The 16,261-nt window shown below is 40.7% G+C and overlaps 3 protein-coding genes across 4 annotated transcripts; 2 read left to right on the top strand and 1 right to left on the bottom strand.

The window, feature by feature from the left end:
- Nucleotides 1-636: 636 nt before the first annotated feature.
- kel (Kell metallo-endopeptidase (Kell blood group)) lies at nucleotides 637-5,960 on the top strand. 2 transcript variants are annotated; one of them, XM_069656573.1, is made up of 18 exons: nucleotides 637-765; nucleotides 1,759-2,068; nucleotides 2,157-2,456; nucleotides 2,581-2,702; nucleotides 2,909-3,067; nucleotides 3,169-3,240; nucleotides 3,357-3,545; nucleotides 3,642-3,802; nucleotides 3,899-4,016; nucleotides 4,101-4,196; nucleotides 4,269-4,367; nucleotides 4,456-4,533; nucleotides 4,603-4,709; nucleotides 4,791-4,880; nucleotides 4,973-5,040; nucleotides 5,147-5,307; nucleotides 5,393-5,482; nucleotides 5,569-5,960. In XM_069656573.1, the coding sequence occupies exons 1-18, from the start codon at nucleotides 739-741 to the stop codon at nucleotides 5,713-5,715; spliced, it is 2,394 nt and encodes a 797-aa protein (XP_069512674.1). In that variant the 5' UTR covers nucleotides 637-738; the 3' UTR covers nucleotides 5,716-5,960. The 2 variants fall into 2 exon arrangements, with proteins under 2 accessions (XP_069512674.1, XP_069512673.1); XM_069656572.1 differs by having other exon boundaries at nucleotides 3,642-4,196.
- Nucleotides 5,961-7,357: 1,397 nt separating this feature from the next.
- On the bottom strand, nucleotides 7,358-10,384 carry emg1 (EMG1 N1-specific pseudouridine methyltransferase). Its single transcript, XM_069656529.1, has 5 exons — nucleotides 10,229-10,384; nucleotides 9,973-10,074; nucleotides 9,362-9,503; nucleotides 9,065-9,270; nucleotides 7,358-8,978 (listed from the first exon to the last, which is right to left on the bottom strand). The coding sequence occupies exons 1-5, from the start codon at nucleotides 10,376-10,378 to the stop codon at nucleotides 8,865-8,867; spliced, it is 714 nt and encodes a 237-aa protein (XP_069512630.1). The 5' UTR covers nucleotides 10,379-10,384; the 3' UTR covers nucleotides 7,358-8,864.
- Nucleotides 10,385-10,640: 256 nt separating this feature from the next.
- nop2 (NOP2 nucleolar protein homolog (yeast)) lies at nucleotides 10,641-16,080 on the top strand. The gene is made up of 16 exons (XM_069655950.1): nucleotides 10,641-10,732; nucleotides 11,453-11,580; nucleotides 11,714-11,756; nucleotides 11,835-11,899; nucleotides 12,087-12,430; nucleotides 12,550-12,778; nucleotides 12,873-13,072; nucleotides 13,280-13,369; nucleotides 13,750-13,837; nucleotides 13,946-14,086; nucleotides 14,355-14,494; nucleotides 14,579-14,668; nucleotides 14,769-14,891; nucleotides 14,979-15,076; nucleotides 15,159-15,295; nucleotides 15,387-16,080. Exons 2-16 carry the CDS (start codon nucleotides 11,475-11,477, stop codon nucleotides 15,821-15,823), a joined length of 2,331 nt encoding a protein of 776 aa, XP_069512051.1. The 5' UTR covers nucleotides 10,641-10,732; nucleotides 11,453-11,474; the 3' UTR covers nucleotides 15,824-16,080.
- Nucleotides 16,081-16,261: the final 181 nt, after the last annotated feature.

Below are 16,261 nucleotides of genomic sequence, written 5' to 3' on the forward strand. Positions count from 1 at the left end.
GTGATTTCTCAACTATCAGCAGCACGATTTGTTAGCTCTAGACACCTACAGTACATGAAACAGTATAATGTTTACAAGTAGTGACTTACAAGCAGTTAAGTTGCACACAATTACAGTTTTTAATTTGTTTTCGTGACCATATTCTCTCTCTGGTTGGCCTCAATGTGACATCTGTGAAACGTGTGTCCTCCCAAGCTGTCAACGATGTGCTACACTCATACATGACCTCAAGGACGCCAAACAGCTCTATCAGTTGTCAACAGCCACATGTTGCACTGATAATGACGACAGCGGACATGTGTGCTACGCATCATAGAGTGTTTACTTTCCAGGAAGTGCTTGAGCTAATTTAATGCAGCCTCACAACGTATAAGAATAAAAGAGACCGGCCTTACCTTAACAGTCCAAGCTTTTGACACTGCAGAAAGAAGGAGAGTGAAAACACAAGAGGGAGTCTTCATGCTGAGTTTCTCCTGGGATCACAAACCACAAAGCATCCAAATGCATGCCCCAGAGTACAACCAGAGTCTGGGCTTGATTATCTGGAGAGGAGAGTAAGACGTGGCCAGCAGAGTTGTTTTTTATCAGTGTCAGATGAGGAGAGAAGTGAGTGATGAAAAGAGATAGGGAGCTGAGATGACAGCTTTTTAACTGCAGGAGGGGAAAGCACATCAAAAGTGATAGACAGAGGATGCAACACACTGGAGAAACTCAGAGCAAGACATCCATTTACTAAGAATGAGTGAAATTCCAGGAGGGCTTGAGGTAGGATCTTTTCCACAAACAAAAAGTTGTTATGGGACTGTGTTTACTATGTTGACATGGAAATGGGGCTGATGTGAATGTTTTAGTTGCTGGAAACCGGAGCAGAGCCCTGAGAAGATAGTTGGAGTAAAATGATGTGGTTTGGTGTTTGGCACCAGAATAGAAACAGATATTGTTTTTATGAAAATTTTTTGGAAGCTCTGGGAAATTTTAGTATACAGAAAACATACTGTGAATTAAAAGGTGCTAGCAAATGCTCTTTATATGTAGAAATATAGAATAGTAAAGAATTTCTCAGCAGAGATAATACGACATATCATGTGGCAGCTTTGGTCATGTTTGATGGAAAACGTTTAAACTCTAACAAGCCAGCAGTCTGTTGCTTAAAGTAGTGGGAATTTAATTAATTTATTTATTTAGAGTAGAGGAAATTAGTTAATTGATCAAATGTTGTGATGGGTGTTTTAGGGAATAGTGGGAGATCAGGAGGTTCTGGGATACAAGATTACCTAAGAATGTTTTGGAGGTTTTGTGGCCCAGATCTTGGATAAGACTTACTCAGTTCATGACACTTTTTATGTTGCTTATCAGATTCGATGTTTGTGTGGTGGTCCTATAAATTAATGATGACATAGCCTTTTGTTTCTACACAAACAAAACTACATCAGGCGCTCCCAATCTGGGGATCTGGACCCTCAAGGAGGAGGCCAACCCAAAGAAGTTGACCTCACTGATTGGCTGAACTGTTATATATTATATAAATATAGTAAACTTTGATTGGTGGTTATTGATGGGCATTACTTTAACATCGTTCTCTGTAAAGTCTGTACCGTGCTCATACTGGATTGTCAACATCAAGTCATGTATATTTCTACATGTCTACTGTAACAAAATAGAATTGAAGCATTAAAATGTATTTGCAATTGTTGCCCCAGTAATGTTGTTTCAGTGGTCCTGAATTTCCCTTGTGATTAATAAAGTATCTCTCTTTAGCTTCAGATATCAGTCCAGCCATCGTCACAGCCAGAGCCTGAGAGACAGCTTCCAACTCCACCTCTTTTTCAGCTGTCACTTCCCACACAAGATCCTCCCAACATCCGAGATCAACAAACCCAGCTCCAGTCTGAGCTCCAGCTGTCAGAGCCTAACCCCGAGCTCCAGCACCGAGCAAAGACAGTGTGGATAACCCATCGAAGGCTGCTGCTCCTCCTTTTGGGGCTCTCCTTGTGTGCTGCCATTCTGGGACTAGTTTACCTCATGCATCACAAACTTAAAAACAGGAACATTCACCAGGGAGACACTGGTAGGCCTCCAGAGAAATATAATGATGCTAAAACGACACAACAAATTCTAAAGTTGCAGCTAACGCTTCTCTCCCTCTTCTTTTGTAGCGACTCCATGTCTCTCCCCGGCCTGTCAGAGGGCCTCGGCCCATCTGTCCATGTCCGCTGATCCCTTCGAGCAGCCCTGTGATTACTTCTTGTTCACATGTGGATCTGACAGACTTTCAGCAGACAGTGGGGGGAGACAGAGAGGTCAGGGCATCCCCGGACATCCGCAGAACCAGAAGAAAAAGACTGTTTGGACAGAGAGCGGAGGAAGTAATAAAGCGAGAGAAGACAGAGGACTGGGAGAGGAGAAAATGCTGGACAGAAAAACTGTTCTGCTGCAGTATCTCAGGGAGATTTTGGGTAGGAGTCTGCAACCAGGAAGTGATCTAATGTACAGGACTATGCTTATCCAATCATACTTTTGCATAAGATGAGATGATATCAGGGTGATTTTTTAATAGTGTTTTCTTCATCTGTCCGTCAGAATCAAACGACAGACCTAATAGCTCAGCAGTGCAGAGGGCCAGAGGATTCTACCGCTCCTGTTTGGACACTAAATCTATAGAGACGGCTGGAGCAGAGCCCTTTCTGTCACTCATCCAGAAAGTAAGAACATTATACGCTCTTTAAACTGGGGCCTTTGGTTGATACCGGTTGTCAAATGCAATGTTCCTCTATCACCTCTCTTTACAGGTCAGGGGGAAGTAATTTGTCACACCATCTACACAAAAAAACACATTTAAAGTTGTTTTGTTCATTAATTATCTGTAGCTTGTTCTCTTATTTCTGTCTTCATCTCTCCTTGCATGCAGCTCGGAGGCTGGGCAGTATCAGGTCAGTGGAATCAGACTGATTTTAACTCCACCCTGAGCTTGCTAATGAGGGATTACAGCACCTTCCCATTCTTCAACCTCTATGTGGGCAAAGACCCAAATGAAAATGTCCATGGGACAACAAAAAGATACATACAGGCCAGTATCTATTAGGATAATTTGTCCTTACATGCCAGTAGGAGCACTGCCAAGGCAAAGTAGGCGTATTGCTTTAACTTAAGTCTCCTCTTTATCAACAGATTGATCAGCCAGATCTGCTGATCCCGATTGAATGGAACAGCAAGACGCAGAAGTCTCAAGCTAAAACTCAGGTTTCTGACGTCGCCAGAGCTGTATCGATTAAATAAATATCTTTAAATGGAAACAACAATATGCATCCATCCCACTAATGCATTCTTCTGTCATTCCCATTTCCTGTTTCATCCAGACGCTACGTCCCTTCTTGGCATCGTGTCAGAGGTATTTGGCTCTGTTGGGGGCCCCAGCCAGCAGCAGCATGATCCATGTGGGCATGTTCATCTCTCTGTCCTCTGAGTTTGCTGTGGCAACTGCTCCGCTGCACTACCGCCTGCTGAAAGGGCAGCTCTATCAGCGCATGACCATCAAGCAGCTACAGGTACTGGAGGACACGGAGGAGGATGTGTTTCTATACACACAAACACCGTCTGACTCAGCTGTAATAATTGATTTGTTTGTGTAAATATGCCAACAGCACCTGGCCCCTGCCATTGATTGGTTGGGCTGTCTGCATGCTGCTTTCCATCCACTGCCTCTCACTGAAGATGATCATGTCCTTCTGCATAACTTACCCTACATTGTGCGAATGTCCCGCATCATTGACAAATGGCTGAACAGGCATGAGCTCAGCTCCAGGTACTGTGACAAAAAAGAACCCACAATCAGACATCCAAAGACTTTCCTGTTCTTATTTTTTTTATATCTTTTGCTGCCACATTTGATCCCAAGCAGCAGCCCCCTTCATACTTACATGGTTCTCAGTCTGCTGCACACCATGATGCCTGCTCTGGACTCCAGATTTACCGGAACAGTGAACAATTTGTCCGTGTCTCTTGGTAACTCTGACGGGGTGAGTCAGTTCAGATATAACCTTCTGTATTTTCAAAAAGTTGCTTTGTTGATTCATATCTATATTGTGGTTTCTTTTCACCAGGTGGCCCCTCGCTGGAAACACTGTGTGTTAGAGACTGAGAGAGGATTTGACTTAGTTCTTACAGACCTGCTCAGTGAAAGGACAGCACACAGAGAGGTAAGAACTGATCATTAAGCACAGTTGAATGTATGTGGCTGAAGTGTATTTAAGATTGTTTGTATTTAACAGGCAGAGGAGATCATTCAAAATATCTTTTCCACCTTCCAATCAACATTACATGAACTCAGTTGGACAGATCTTAACTCTCAACAGCTCGTCATGAAAAAGGTAACATGAGAAGGAAGACATTTTAATGTCTATTTGAAACTACATTTTGTTTTTGTTTTGATATCAATAAAGGTCTGTCTTCCTCCAGGTTCAGTCTTTAAAACCAAGACTTTGGACTACAACAGAGAAGTTCAGAGAGGCAGAGCATGACCTGCTTTTTTCAAAGGTACATTAAACCCACCTAAACTCCCTTTACTGAAAACAGAGATTGACTTTCCAACCTGTCTGATCTTAGGTGACTTTCAGCACACAGAGCTTCTTCTCCAACTACGTCCAGCTACTGTCCTTGTGGCAAAACAGACAGACAAAGCTCTTGACTCAGCAGAAAGAGGCGCCTGATATGTAAGTGTCAGACTTTAATCCTAAAGATGAGAAATATCAATGCTTTAAGGATGTATTCAATATATTGTGTTTATGTTTTAGCCTGTCTGTGACACCATTCCTCCTGGGTGACGAGCTCCTCTTTCCCATGGGAATATTTGTCCCTCCTCTTTTTCATCCAACCTACCCTAGGTATGGAGTAAGTGATTTTATAAACACTGTTTTCATATAATACTTATGATTCAACATGACTTTTTTTGTTTTCCTTTGGTATTTTTACACAGGGCGATGAATTATGGTGTAATAGGTTTCCTATTCGCCAAAGATATCCTCCATATGCTCCTACCTGACAGTAAGAGAAGCTCACATTTGCTCTCTGTTTGAAAAATCATGTATCTAACCCAAAATATATACTGTTTTTAAGTCACAATCATAATCATCTCTCTGTTGTGGTGCAGTTTACTCTCAGAGTGAGACAGTGCATGCTGTGGCGGAATGTGTTTGGGCTCACTATCTCACTGTGGCAGAAAATGCAGACAGAGGAGGGGTGTTTTCTCTCTCAGCGGCGCAGCAGCAGGAGGTCTGGGTGCAGTATTCTGCACTGCAGATAGCATTGCAGGTGGGCAGCAATATTCAGGCTTTAATCCTTGTGGGTGCGATACATAAAGCCCACACATTGACATTTTGTCCATGGCTTTCCTCAGGCTTATCACCAGAGTCTAAAGGACCAGCCGAGTGACACTTCCATCTCGGGACTATCACACACTCGTCTGTTCCTCACATCTTTTTCTCAGGTACTGCGCTTCTATTATCAGGTTTCAATGTTTATCTCTTTTCCTCTCAGCTACTGATCCCATGTCTTTCATGTATTCTTTCCTAGCTTAAGTGTGACTCAGACACATACCGTGAATTCATGCCCCTGGAGCCATCCTTCTTGATTACAGTCATTTGTGCCCAATCAGACCTGTGTCCTACAAGCCTACAGTGTCCCAGTATAACCCAGCAGCATTCATTACAAACATGCTGAATATAGCTCTCTGAAGACCAGCAGGGTGTGTTTTTGTCAACTTGTTACGTGTAGACATTAAGCACACTGTGGATTTTGGAAAACTGTTGTTTAAGCAATGTTTATATAATATATATTATAATAAGAGTACTTAAAGTATATTTTCAAACCAAGAAAACAGACTTTTTAAAATCTGTATTAAGATGTATGTGAATTTCCAGAGCTATAAAATGTTAATGTAAACAAAATAAGTATATAAAAACCTACTTTCTCCTCGTGTTTCCCTGTTTCTCTGTATACACCGCCACGGTTTCACTGATTAGTTTTAATATGGTGCTGTTTAAGCTACAGTTAAGTTTTTCTTCTAGACCAGCTGTTACACAGCAACTAAATAAATGTTATTTTTCAAAATATCAACAATTGTGGTTTGAAAATCAGGCCATATTAGGCTGTTAAACTTTCCAAAATACAGCTAAGCAGTTTTCAGATTTCTTTCTGAAATATGAAATAGACTAACAGCAAAAATGCGGAGGAAAGTCAGACCAAAAAAAGCCTCACCCAGGGGCACGCGGGGAAATGCTAATATTAACACCAAAGGCAGAGAAACTTCACATGTAAAGGTGATAAAACCAATATTGAGACCTACTAAAACTCCGACTGGGAAAGGCCTTGGAAAAGCAGGAGCCAAGCGTTTGGGCCGACTATTGAAGAGAGCCATCCAGTACCAGAGAGAGGGGCCCGCAGTGAAAGGAACAGTGTCCCTGCCGAGTGAGTAACTTTATAGTCATTTTAGCTAGTTAGCGGTTAGCTTACTTTAGCTAGCTAGTTAAAGCAAGTTTTATAGCAGTATAAAAAACTTTTTTGCACACTAAGTAGCTAAGAGTTTAAAAATGCATGTTTTAGCTTGTGTTTTCTTTTTTTTTGTAAACTAGTATTTTTACTTAAGCACTTTAAAGGCAGAGCCTGATTTAGGGACCATCAATAAATAACTGTAAGATGGACACAAAACTGATGTTCTTATAATACGTCGAAACATGTTGGGTACATGTTGCCCACTCATTTTAAATACTTAAGAAGTGTTATTCATTTATTTTCTATAAATGTTTTTATAAAGAATGAGGGCCAATAGCTTTGAGGTCATGTGACCTAATGGCTCAGAACTAATAAGAGAAATGAATACTAAATTGAACTAATAGGACACAGCTTATTACATTGGATTTTATTGCTTTATTAATACTATTATTTAAAAATTAATGTTTTTTTTCTAATAGCTTCCATGTCATGCAACCCAGTGTCCTAAAATCAATGCCATTTGGTTATAATCACTTCGACAAAAAAGATACTACTTCAGTTCAGCTAACTGTCCTTTGTGATAGCCCTGACTTTACTATTATTAAGTTTAATTATTAAACAATGATTCATTTCTTATTTATTATATAATAGAACAAGATACAGATTCTGTATTTAATCCTCTAATTGATGTAGTTTATTTTTTAAGTAGTCAAACAAACTTCTCTTGTCTTCTTGATCTTTCAGAGATGCCTGTTCGCCTTTTTAAGCATCGGGTTAAATTTGAGGCTGAAAATGACCCCAAGGCAAAAGCTGCGAAGCCAGCCTGCCCTCATGTCTCCCGGCTCATCCTTAGTTTGGTTTCCCAATGCAAACATCGAGGTGGCATGTCTATGGCAGAGCTCAAGCAGACACTGGCTGCCGGAGGCTACGATGTCACCAAGAACAACAAGCAGGTTAACGTGGTTACCAAAAGGCTGGTTAACAACGAGACACTCGTACGAACTACCAGAAATGCATCATTCAGACTCAACAGTAAGGTAAACAATCCTTTGCCTTTATACTTTGGAAACATGTTTGTATTCAAATTTGGGCTTTGTTGATGGGAAACACTATACTGTATGACAATCAGAAGCGTAGAAATGTGCTGCTCCAACCCTCTGTAAAAACTATACTGTTTGTTAGCATGTTACCAAAAGTGGGATGTACTTGAAAGTTTTCATCAATTGTTCTTTCCCATGTGATGCAGTGTTCACTTGTCTTTACTTTTCAAGGCACACGTTAAAGACAACAGGTTTGTTCTGCCAACACTTATCTAAAAATAATTTTCATTCCTTTTTTTCCCTAAAAACAGACTGACGCAAAGCAAGTAAGGATAAGCACTGTGAAATCCCCAAAACCAAAAGGAAATCTGAGGCAGCATAAAAGAGCCAGCAAATCCCCCAAAGAAGTGGAAAAGTCACAAAGACCAGCCAGGATGACTCCGAAAACTAAAGGCAAATCCTACAAACCAAAAGGCAAGACTTCCAGAGCAGCAGCCAAATCACACAGACCAACCGGCAGGACTCGTAGACCAGCAGCCAAATCACACAAACCAAGAAGGACGAGCCCCAAAGCAAGAAGAAAAACAGCAAAGCCAGCAGGGAAGGAACGCAGATCTGCAACAAACCGATCGGCACAGGTTCGAAAGGCAACAAGGAAGACGCAAAGGGCTCGAAGACGTCGACCAAGGCGAAATCGGCATCCTTATAAATCTTCCCGGACAAGACAACCAGCAGGACGAAGGGTCCGTAAAACACGATTAGGATTAAAAGCACGGAAAAGTCGGAATGCCAGGAGAAGAGCTTACTACTACAAGGATTAGCATTAAGAGTAATTCATGTACAGTGGTAATAAACTTGAACCTCACCAGCAACCTGAAATTGTATATTTTCTTTTGATGCATCGACTGTGTTTTCCTTTTACATTCCCAATTTCTCAGGGAATTCATGTACTTTACAATTTCATAATATTATGTATGAACTCTGCAAGTAACCTTCTGTCCTAGAGTATATAAAACAAAGTCACTCATTATTTGTTCATATATTTCAATATAACTGTATTGATTGATAATCCATAACCCAGTAATTGGTACAATTGATAACATTATATAAAACAGCCACACTTGTAAATGAAAAGGGAAAACTGGGTACAGAAACGTATGAATATAGACGACATCAGCAAACACATACAGTGTGTAACATGATACATGTTTTTAGTCCATGCAGCATCACTTGTGAAATGGACATTTGGCCAAAAGTTTCTGTCATATCCATTCCTAGTGCACTGAATATCCATGTTTCTCTCTGCCTTGTCCACATCAGTAGTTCACTGACTGTTTGTCACAGGACACCCCACACTTCCTCAAAGGCAGAGCACATCTTGGCACAGGTCAGTGCCGCAGAGAGAGGGTAGTTACTGATAGACACTGTCTTCTCTGTGTAGTCCACATTCACCTAATAAAGACAAGAAGATCAGGAACAAAGACACAGATTGGATGCTTAAAGCAGTGAATCATCTATCATCTGGAGATATTTCTCACCGCTCCATGTGCAAATGCTCCAATCACCACTGCAGCTGGTCCCTCTGGCACCAAAGTCCGAGGACAGACAGCCTCTCCAGAAGAGAAGGATGTGGAAATGCGGGGGCAGCCGGGAGGCAGGTGGTCAGACACTGGGTTTTTAATCATCCTCAGAAGCTTCTGAGGACCATCAGCAGCCCTGACACTCAGCTTGTGCAGCAGCTGAACTGAGAAAGAAGAAGAGAAGAGAGAATGATTAGGCTTTCAAACATTAACCCATTGTTTAAACACAGAAAGCACCCAACAGTGGTAGTTTACCCATAAGGCCACAGAAGCGATTGAAGGTTCTTGGGATGCGGGTCTGGGGGTTGATTTCTATTAAGGCGTTTTTCTCTGTGTGGATGTAAACTTGCAACAGGCCTGCCCTGTTAAGTGGACTGTCCATCAACATGAGTAGGGACTGGTAAAAGAAAGAAGACATTTAAGTTAATGTTCATATGGTCCTTTATTGCAGGCATGACTTCAAGAACGATGCAGAGAAATAAACTGCAATGCAGTCCAATAAGCAGATACACCAATATGGGTCTGGAAGCATATTTTATAAAAAGCCCTTCAACTTCAGTGCTCTCTGGATGACAAATTTAGCAATGATGAGACTGTTGCTTATCTGCAAAAGTGCACAATATCTTTTACTAAAATCTGCAACAATGTCAAATCATCAATCAGGCTGTACATTTTATATTTTATCTTAAATGTAAAGGAGGATACTTGTTAACCCAATTCCAGATGTCGGAATGCTATCCTTATAGTTACTCATTGATTCATATTTGTGATACAAACAAAATAGCCCTTAACTTTAACTCTGACTATAGGTTATGAGAGACAATAGTAAAGAATTAAGCAGTAGAGAATAGGAAATGATTGCTTACCTGATGTGTGATATCTGGTCTTATATGTCCCGGATTCCTTCCACTTTTGACAATAATATTTTTGTGTTGGTCACAGTTTAACAGCTCAAAGGTTTTTCCAACCTGGGAAACAACACATACAATAAACTTTGAATTCACTCTTTGTAAAAGTTGCCCAAATTTAAATGTATGGATACTGATGTCACTTCCATTTGTAGCAAGTAGGGGCTTGATCGCTTGATCACAACAATACACAAACACATCCCTGTCGCTCTACCTTCACTGTTTCTAAGGACGCTCCCTCCAGAATGACAACCAGTCTCCTCTCTGCCATACGGTCGTGCAGGCTGCGGAGGTGTTTGGCTGGTTTTGGTTCATATTCGTCCAAATGCTCAAGACCACGCTTCTTCCCCTCAGGAGCTGCCATGTTGCCTTCCGAATCGATTGGACTGTCGCAGAATGTGTGCGTCACGGTAAAGTGCACGCTCACGGGAGAGTGCCTAACAATTTAATAAGTGTTTTGTTCTTCACGCCTTTTAATATTACTAACTTGATTTTAACAACTGTAATAATGTTATGTATTTTAATAATTTGCTATTTTATATTTGAATACGGTGTCTTTTTAACGGTCTTCATGTGTGCGTGCGCCTGGTCCCCATCGTCATACGTCACTGAGGAGCGCCGGATGTTCTTCTTCAACGTGTGGATGAAAATTCACATGTGGACGTTTTATCTTACGCAGGACAGTCAGAAGTTCGGTATACAAGAAACAGATTAATTGGTGAGTATGTGAAAAAGTTTTCTCTGTACTCAGTAGATAAAGACTCAGTTTGATAGACAGTATTATTAACCGAGATCTTATCCATGGCTGGAAAACACGACATGCGGAGTTGGTTCTGTGTGAAGCGTGTCGTTGCAATATTTTCTGACAATTCTCTTGTCAGTTTACCGTAAGCAGCGTAATGTTATATCCACATGAAATACCTTAAAGCAAATATAAGGTACAATCAAACAATGTATGTACGGACAACCGAGTTAATGTCAGACTGTTGACGTTTTATTGCCTTTCTCTTGATCATTCTGCAATATACCCCTGCAAGTCTATATGTTACAGACCATGTAACTGGCCATACAAATCACTCAAGTTTGACAGACTTTGATTACTTAGATAACTATCTGATCTTAGTTAGGTGCTAACTTCTGCTTACCCTAATGAGTAAAAAGAGTGTTGTAGTCCAAAGACCAACATCTTTGTGTTTATGGAATGATTACACATAGATTTAAAAATCCTAATGGATCTCTCATCACAAATGTACATGTTATAAATTACTTATTCATATTAGTATGTTGTATGTAGGTGTATGTAACATTTTGTGGTTCACCTAAACCACCCTGCAGAAGCGGGTGTCTTCTTGCAGGTTAATGAGTCTGATTAGAGCACAACACGTACAGAAAAATTGCATCCCCAACAATGATTAGTGTTTTGTCTTCTGCTTTTCAGAGTGTTCGTGTAGTTCAGAGTTATGGGTCGAAAGTTGGATCCCACCAACAAGGTGAAAAGAGGGCCTGGCAGAAAAGCCAGGAAGCAGCAAGGAGCAGAGACAGAGTTGGTCAAGTTTATAAAAGATGGTAAATATTTTTCTCTTAACTCAGCTATTTAAAAACAGACTTTCCATTCTGGGGACCTGCTATTAAGTTTTACAACTCCTTTTCCTGCAGACTGCATGCATCATTTATAGCTTATGATTTTTTTTTTTTGCAGAGGAAACAGCACCAAAACGCCTGTCAAGTAGAGGCAGGAAAAGGTAAGAGGTTGACTCATTATATTACATTAAAAACCCCACTATGTTTACAAGATGCTGATTTATGTTGTCAATTTACAGAGCTGCAAAAAGAGTCCAGAATTTGAAAAAGCCTAAAGATGCTGCTGAGGAACAGACCAAGAAAGGTAACCACATCAGTGTTAGATTTTATTGTGATATTTTCTACATACACAAGCCTATGTAATAACTACCCAACATCTATAGGCAATAGAAGCATGTGCACGTATTTGGCTTGTAATTTATTTGTAGTAGTAGTTTTTTAAATCAACGAATCTAACATGTTATTTATTTTCTCGTTCTTTTGCTCCAAAGGATTCACTGATGAGAACAGTAAATGGTTGAAACCAGCTAAGAGGAAGCGTAAAATGGATGAACCTGAAAGTGAGGATGACAGCGAGGAACACTGGGAGGAAGAGGAGGAGGAGGAGGAGGAGCAGCAGCAAACGAAGAAGGGAGGAAAAGATCAAGGGAAAAAAGGTGTCAAATTAGCTGTCAAAGAAATGGAGGCGGAGGAGGAGGATGACGACGAAGATGATGCTGCTGAGGAGGAGGAGGATGATGATGATGATGATGATGATGAAATGGTTGACGACTATGGTACTCTCGATGACGGCAGTGGAGAGGAAGCAGCAGAGGAAGACAGTGATGGAGAGGAAGTAAGTGAAATCCTTCAGTTTTAACTTATTAAGAACCACCATCAATTTGTTGTGTGTTTAAGACTATGCAGTTGATAGATGCTAATGAGTACTGTGTTTGCTTTGTGTTCCACATTTAGCTTCTTCCCATCGAGCGTGCAGCCAAGAAAGAGAAAAAGCAGAAGGAGACCATGCCTCTTGGGAGTGATGAAGATGATGATGAGGAGGAGGAAGATGATGACGACGACGATGATGATGAAGAGGAAAAGAAATCAGATGATGACATGGATGAGGAAGACACAGTACAAGCAAACATTGATGAAATGGATCAATTTAGGTTACCAGGGGCGGAGGAAAGCGAGAAGGAAGGCGAGTGACTTTTTACTTTCAGTAGTTTTCTCTTTTATGCCAGCAAAATTAGCTGATTTGCAGGAAGTTTAATCTGTATTCCTCTGCATTTTAGGTATCCTGCCTCTAGATCTGAAGACGATCTATCAAAGAATAAAAGACAACGTCGATGTCCTTTGTAATTTCTCAACAAAGAGGGAGGAAGGGAAAGAGAGAGCCGAGTACGTCTCTCTCCTGAAGAAGGATCTCTGTACCTACTACAGCTACAACAACTTCCTCATTGAGAAATTAATAGACCTCTTCCCTCTCTCAGAGGTTGGTCAATAGTGTTTTATTTTCTTTTTAGACCACAGTAAGAAAATCCTCATCACTTAAACTCTTGTGGTTTCATAATGCTTAGAACTGATTGATGCGCACAACTGTAACTTGAACACAAATCTGATGTCAAGACCCAATTAGGATGTCTTTTTGTCATCTTTTTTTTTAACACTGTGAATCTTTTTTTTAAAATTTTGCCTACAGCTGGTTGATTTCCTTGAGGCCAATGAAATTCAGAGGCCTGTCACTATTAGGACCAACACACTGAAGACAAGGAGGCGGGACCTTGCACAGGTAAATGCTTGGGATGAGAGAGATGGGTTATATGGCTGATGACAATATATCTTCTAAGTCAACTCACTTACAAGCACACATAAAGTAGAAATATTACTGTTTTAATAAAAGTATATGTCAGGAAATTACCAGAATAAAAGGTATACCCAGACTAGTTTTTATTTTTGGAATATCAGCGACAATACATGAGAAGAACTTGTATACAACAGGATGATTGAAACTTAATGATATAAGTGCAATCAATCGGAAAATATATATAATAACTCAGAAAACACTGCAGAATTAAAAGAGGGCCTACTCATCAAGTGACTTAGAATTGTCCAAGGTCAAATGCTGCCTTCGAGTACTCGTGTGTTATACTCTTGACATCTCTGTTTTAGGCTTTGATCAACAGAGGAGTGAACCTTGACCCACTTGGAAAATGGTCTAAAGTGGGATTGGTCATCTATGACTCCTCAGTACCAGTTGGTAAGTTTCTGTCCATTCATATTAACCATACGACTTTGACTGTTTAAGAGAATATCTGAGGCCGAATGTAGACGCACTAATTGTTATTATTTCCATGTTCAAAACCAGGTGCAACGCCAGAGTATCTGTCCGGTCAGTACATGCTGCAAGGAGCCTCCAGCTTTCTGCCTGTCATGGCGCTCTCCCCACAGGAAGGAGAGTTAGTGTTGGACATGAGCTCAGCTCCAGGAGGCAAGACCACCTATATAGGTAAGATGTGCTTCAGTTAAACCTTGTGTTATTGACAAAGTAGTTGAAAGAGCTGTTAAGTCAAGATAATCTCCACAATAAATTAGTCAATTCACTTGTTTGTACAATGTTGGAAGTTGTGTGAAAACTACCACTATAATTGAGCAGATCCCTGTGTGGCTTATTTTGGCACATTTTTATCCAACTAACATTCCAAAACCCAAATACAGACCTTTCCCAAATGCAAATTAAATGTATATATTGATATATTTGAATGTTTCACCCTCAGCCCAGCTGATGAGAAACACTGGGGTGATCGTGGCTAACGACGCCAACGCTGACAGATTAAAGAGTGTGGTGGGAAACATCCACCGTCTAGGGGTCACTAACACTGTTGTCAGCAACTACGATGGAAGACAGTTCCCAAAGGTAACATTTATTGACAACCTTTGAATCTGTGGTTTACTATTTAGTTTCTTATAATGTACTGACTGGTTGGAAATGTTCCTGCAGGTAATGGGCGGGTTTGACAGAGTGCTGCTTGATGCTCCGTGCTCAGGCACAGGAGTCATCGCTAAAGATCCAGCTGTGAAGACGAGCAAGGTAAAGCACACTCACTGTTTACGCACACACCCATATGAATGTATAGTTATAATTGTAAAGTGTTTTATCCTTTTTCCTTCCACCTCTTGTTTCCTTACAGGACGATACAGACATCCATCGCTCCGCTCACCTGCAGAAAGAACTGATTCTGTCTGCCATCGACTCCGTCAATGCTGAGTCCCCTTCAGGAGGCTATTTGGTCTACTGCACATGTTCAATAATGGTATGTGTCCTGTACATGCGTGTCAAAATTTGTGTGTAAGATATTTAGTAGAACGGCTCGGGTATTGATCAAGTTGTATTTCCTCAGGTGGAGGAGAATGAATGGGTGGTGGACTACGCCTTAAAGAAAAGGAACGTCAAATTAGTTCCCACAGGACTTGATTTCGGCAAAGAAGGCTTCACCAGGTAAATAAGATCCTAACAAACAATGTTTGTTATTAACAGACAAGTACTCTTCAACCCTAAATTTGTTTATTCATTCCTTAAGGTTCAAAGAACGGAGATTCCATCCTTCCCTGCGACTGTCCAGACGATTTTATCCTCATTCCCACAACATGGATGGGTTTTTTGTGGCCAAGTTGAAGAAATTCTCCAACGTAATTCCAACTGCAACAACAGGAAAAGGTAACACTTACTCTTTAGAGCAAATGCAAACTTTCAGCATGCTGGTTTCCCAGTTCAACATGTAATTATCTTCTGTCTGTTCTTTATTTAGAAGAAGAAAACACAGATGCACCTGAGGCAACAGTTGTTGCAGACCCTCCTGAAGAGAAACCATCCAAAAGTGACACGAAAAAGAAGACTGTCCCCACCAAGCCAGGCGGCTTAAAAGGCAAAACCCAAGCCAACGGTACAGCAGCCAAGAAAGCAGAAAAGGTCAAGTCGAAAGGCAAAAAAGACTCACCTGCTGGACCAAAAAAGGCAAAGATCGCCAAGATGGATGGACAGACTGTGAAAGGGGCAAAGGCCAAGAAGCCTGCTGCAAAGACAGCTGAAGAAACTAAAGCAACAAAGGCTGACAAAAAGGACGGGAGCAGATTTGAGAAGAAGCTTGGCAAAAAGAGAAACACACCCATGAAGGCAAAGAACAGAATTGGGAAGAATAAGTTCAGAAAGTTGAAGACCCTGTTGCAAAAACAAGATGGAGAGTGACCTGTACACTGTGACAGTGTACATTATGTAAAAGCTTCCTTATGGACCTCCGTTCAGCTAAGCTGTTTTCTAGTTGTTGTGCTCTGCTGTCATTTCAGAGCAGCAATACTGTATGTGTCGGTCACATAATATTGTAGTGCGTGTGTACAAATGAATTGTACTGGTCAATGATTCTGCCACTTGGCCCTATTTGTATCACAGAAAATTCCTTATATTTGTTTGTTGATTTAATTGCAGAGTGGGACATTTTCCATTAATCTGTGAAACATAATAAATGTTTTAAGATAAGTGATCTCATGTCTTTGATTTATTATTCAGCAGTGGAATACTTTTTTCTTTTTTTTTCTTTTAAAAAAAATTTCTTTAAAGATGATTTTTTGGGCCTTTCTGCCTTCACTGAGAGAGGACAGTGGATAGTGTTGGAAACATGGTTCACCT

Source organism: Semicossyphus pulcher, unplaced genomic scaffold, assembly GCF_022749685.1.
Source record: "Semicossyphus pulcher isolate SPU_LCO1_2020_fin unplaced genomic scaffold, fSemPul1.0.p SCAF_9, whole genome shotgun sequence".
Classification (NCBI taxonomy): domain Eukaryota; kingdom Metazoa; phylum Chordata; class Actinopteri; order Labriformes; family Labridae; genus Semicossyphus; species Semicossyphus pulcher.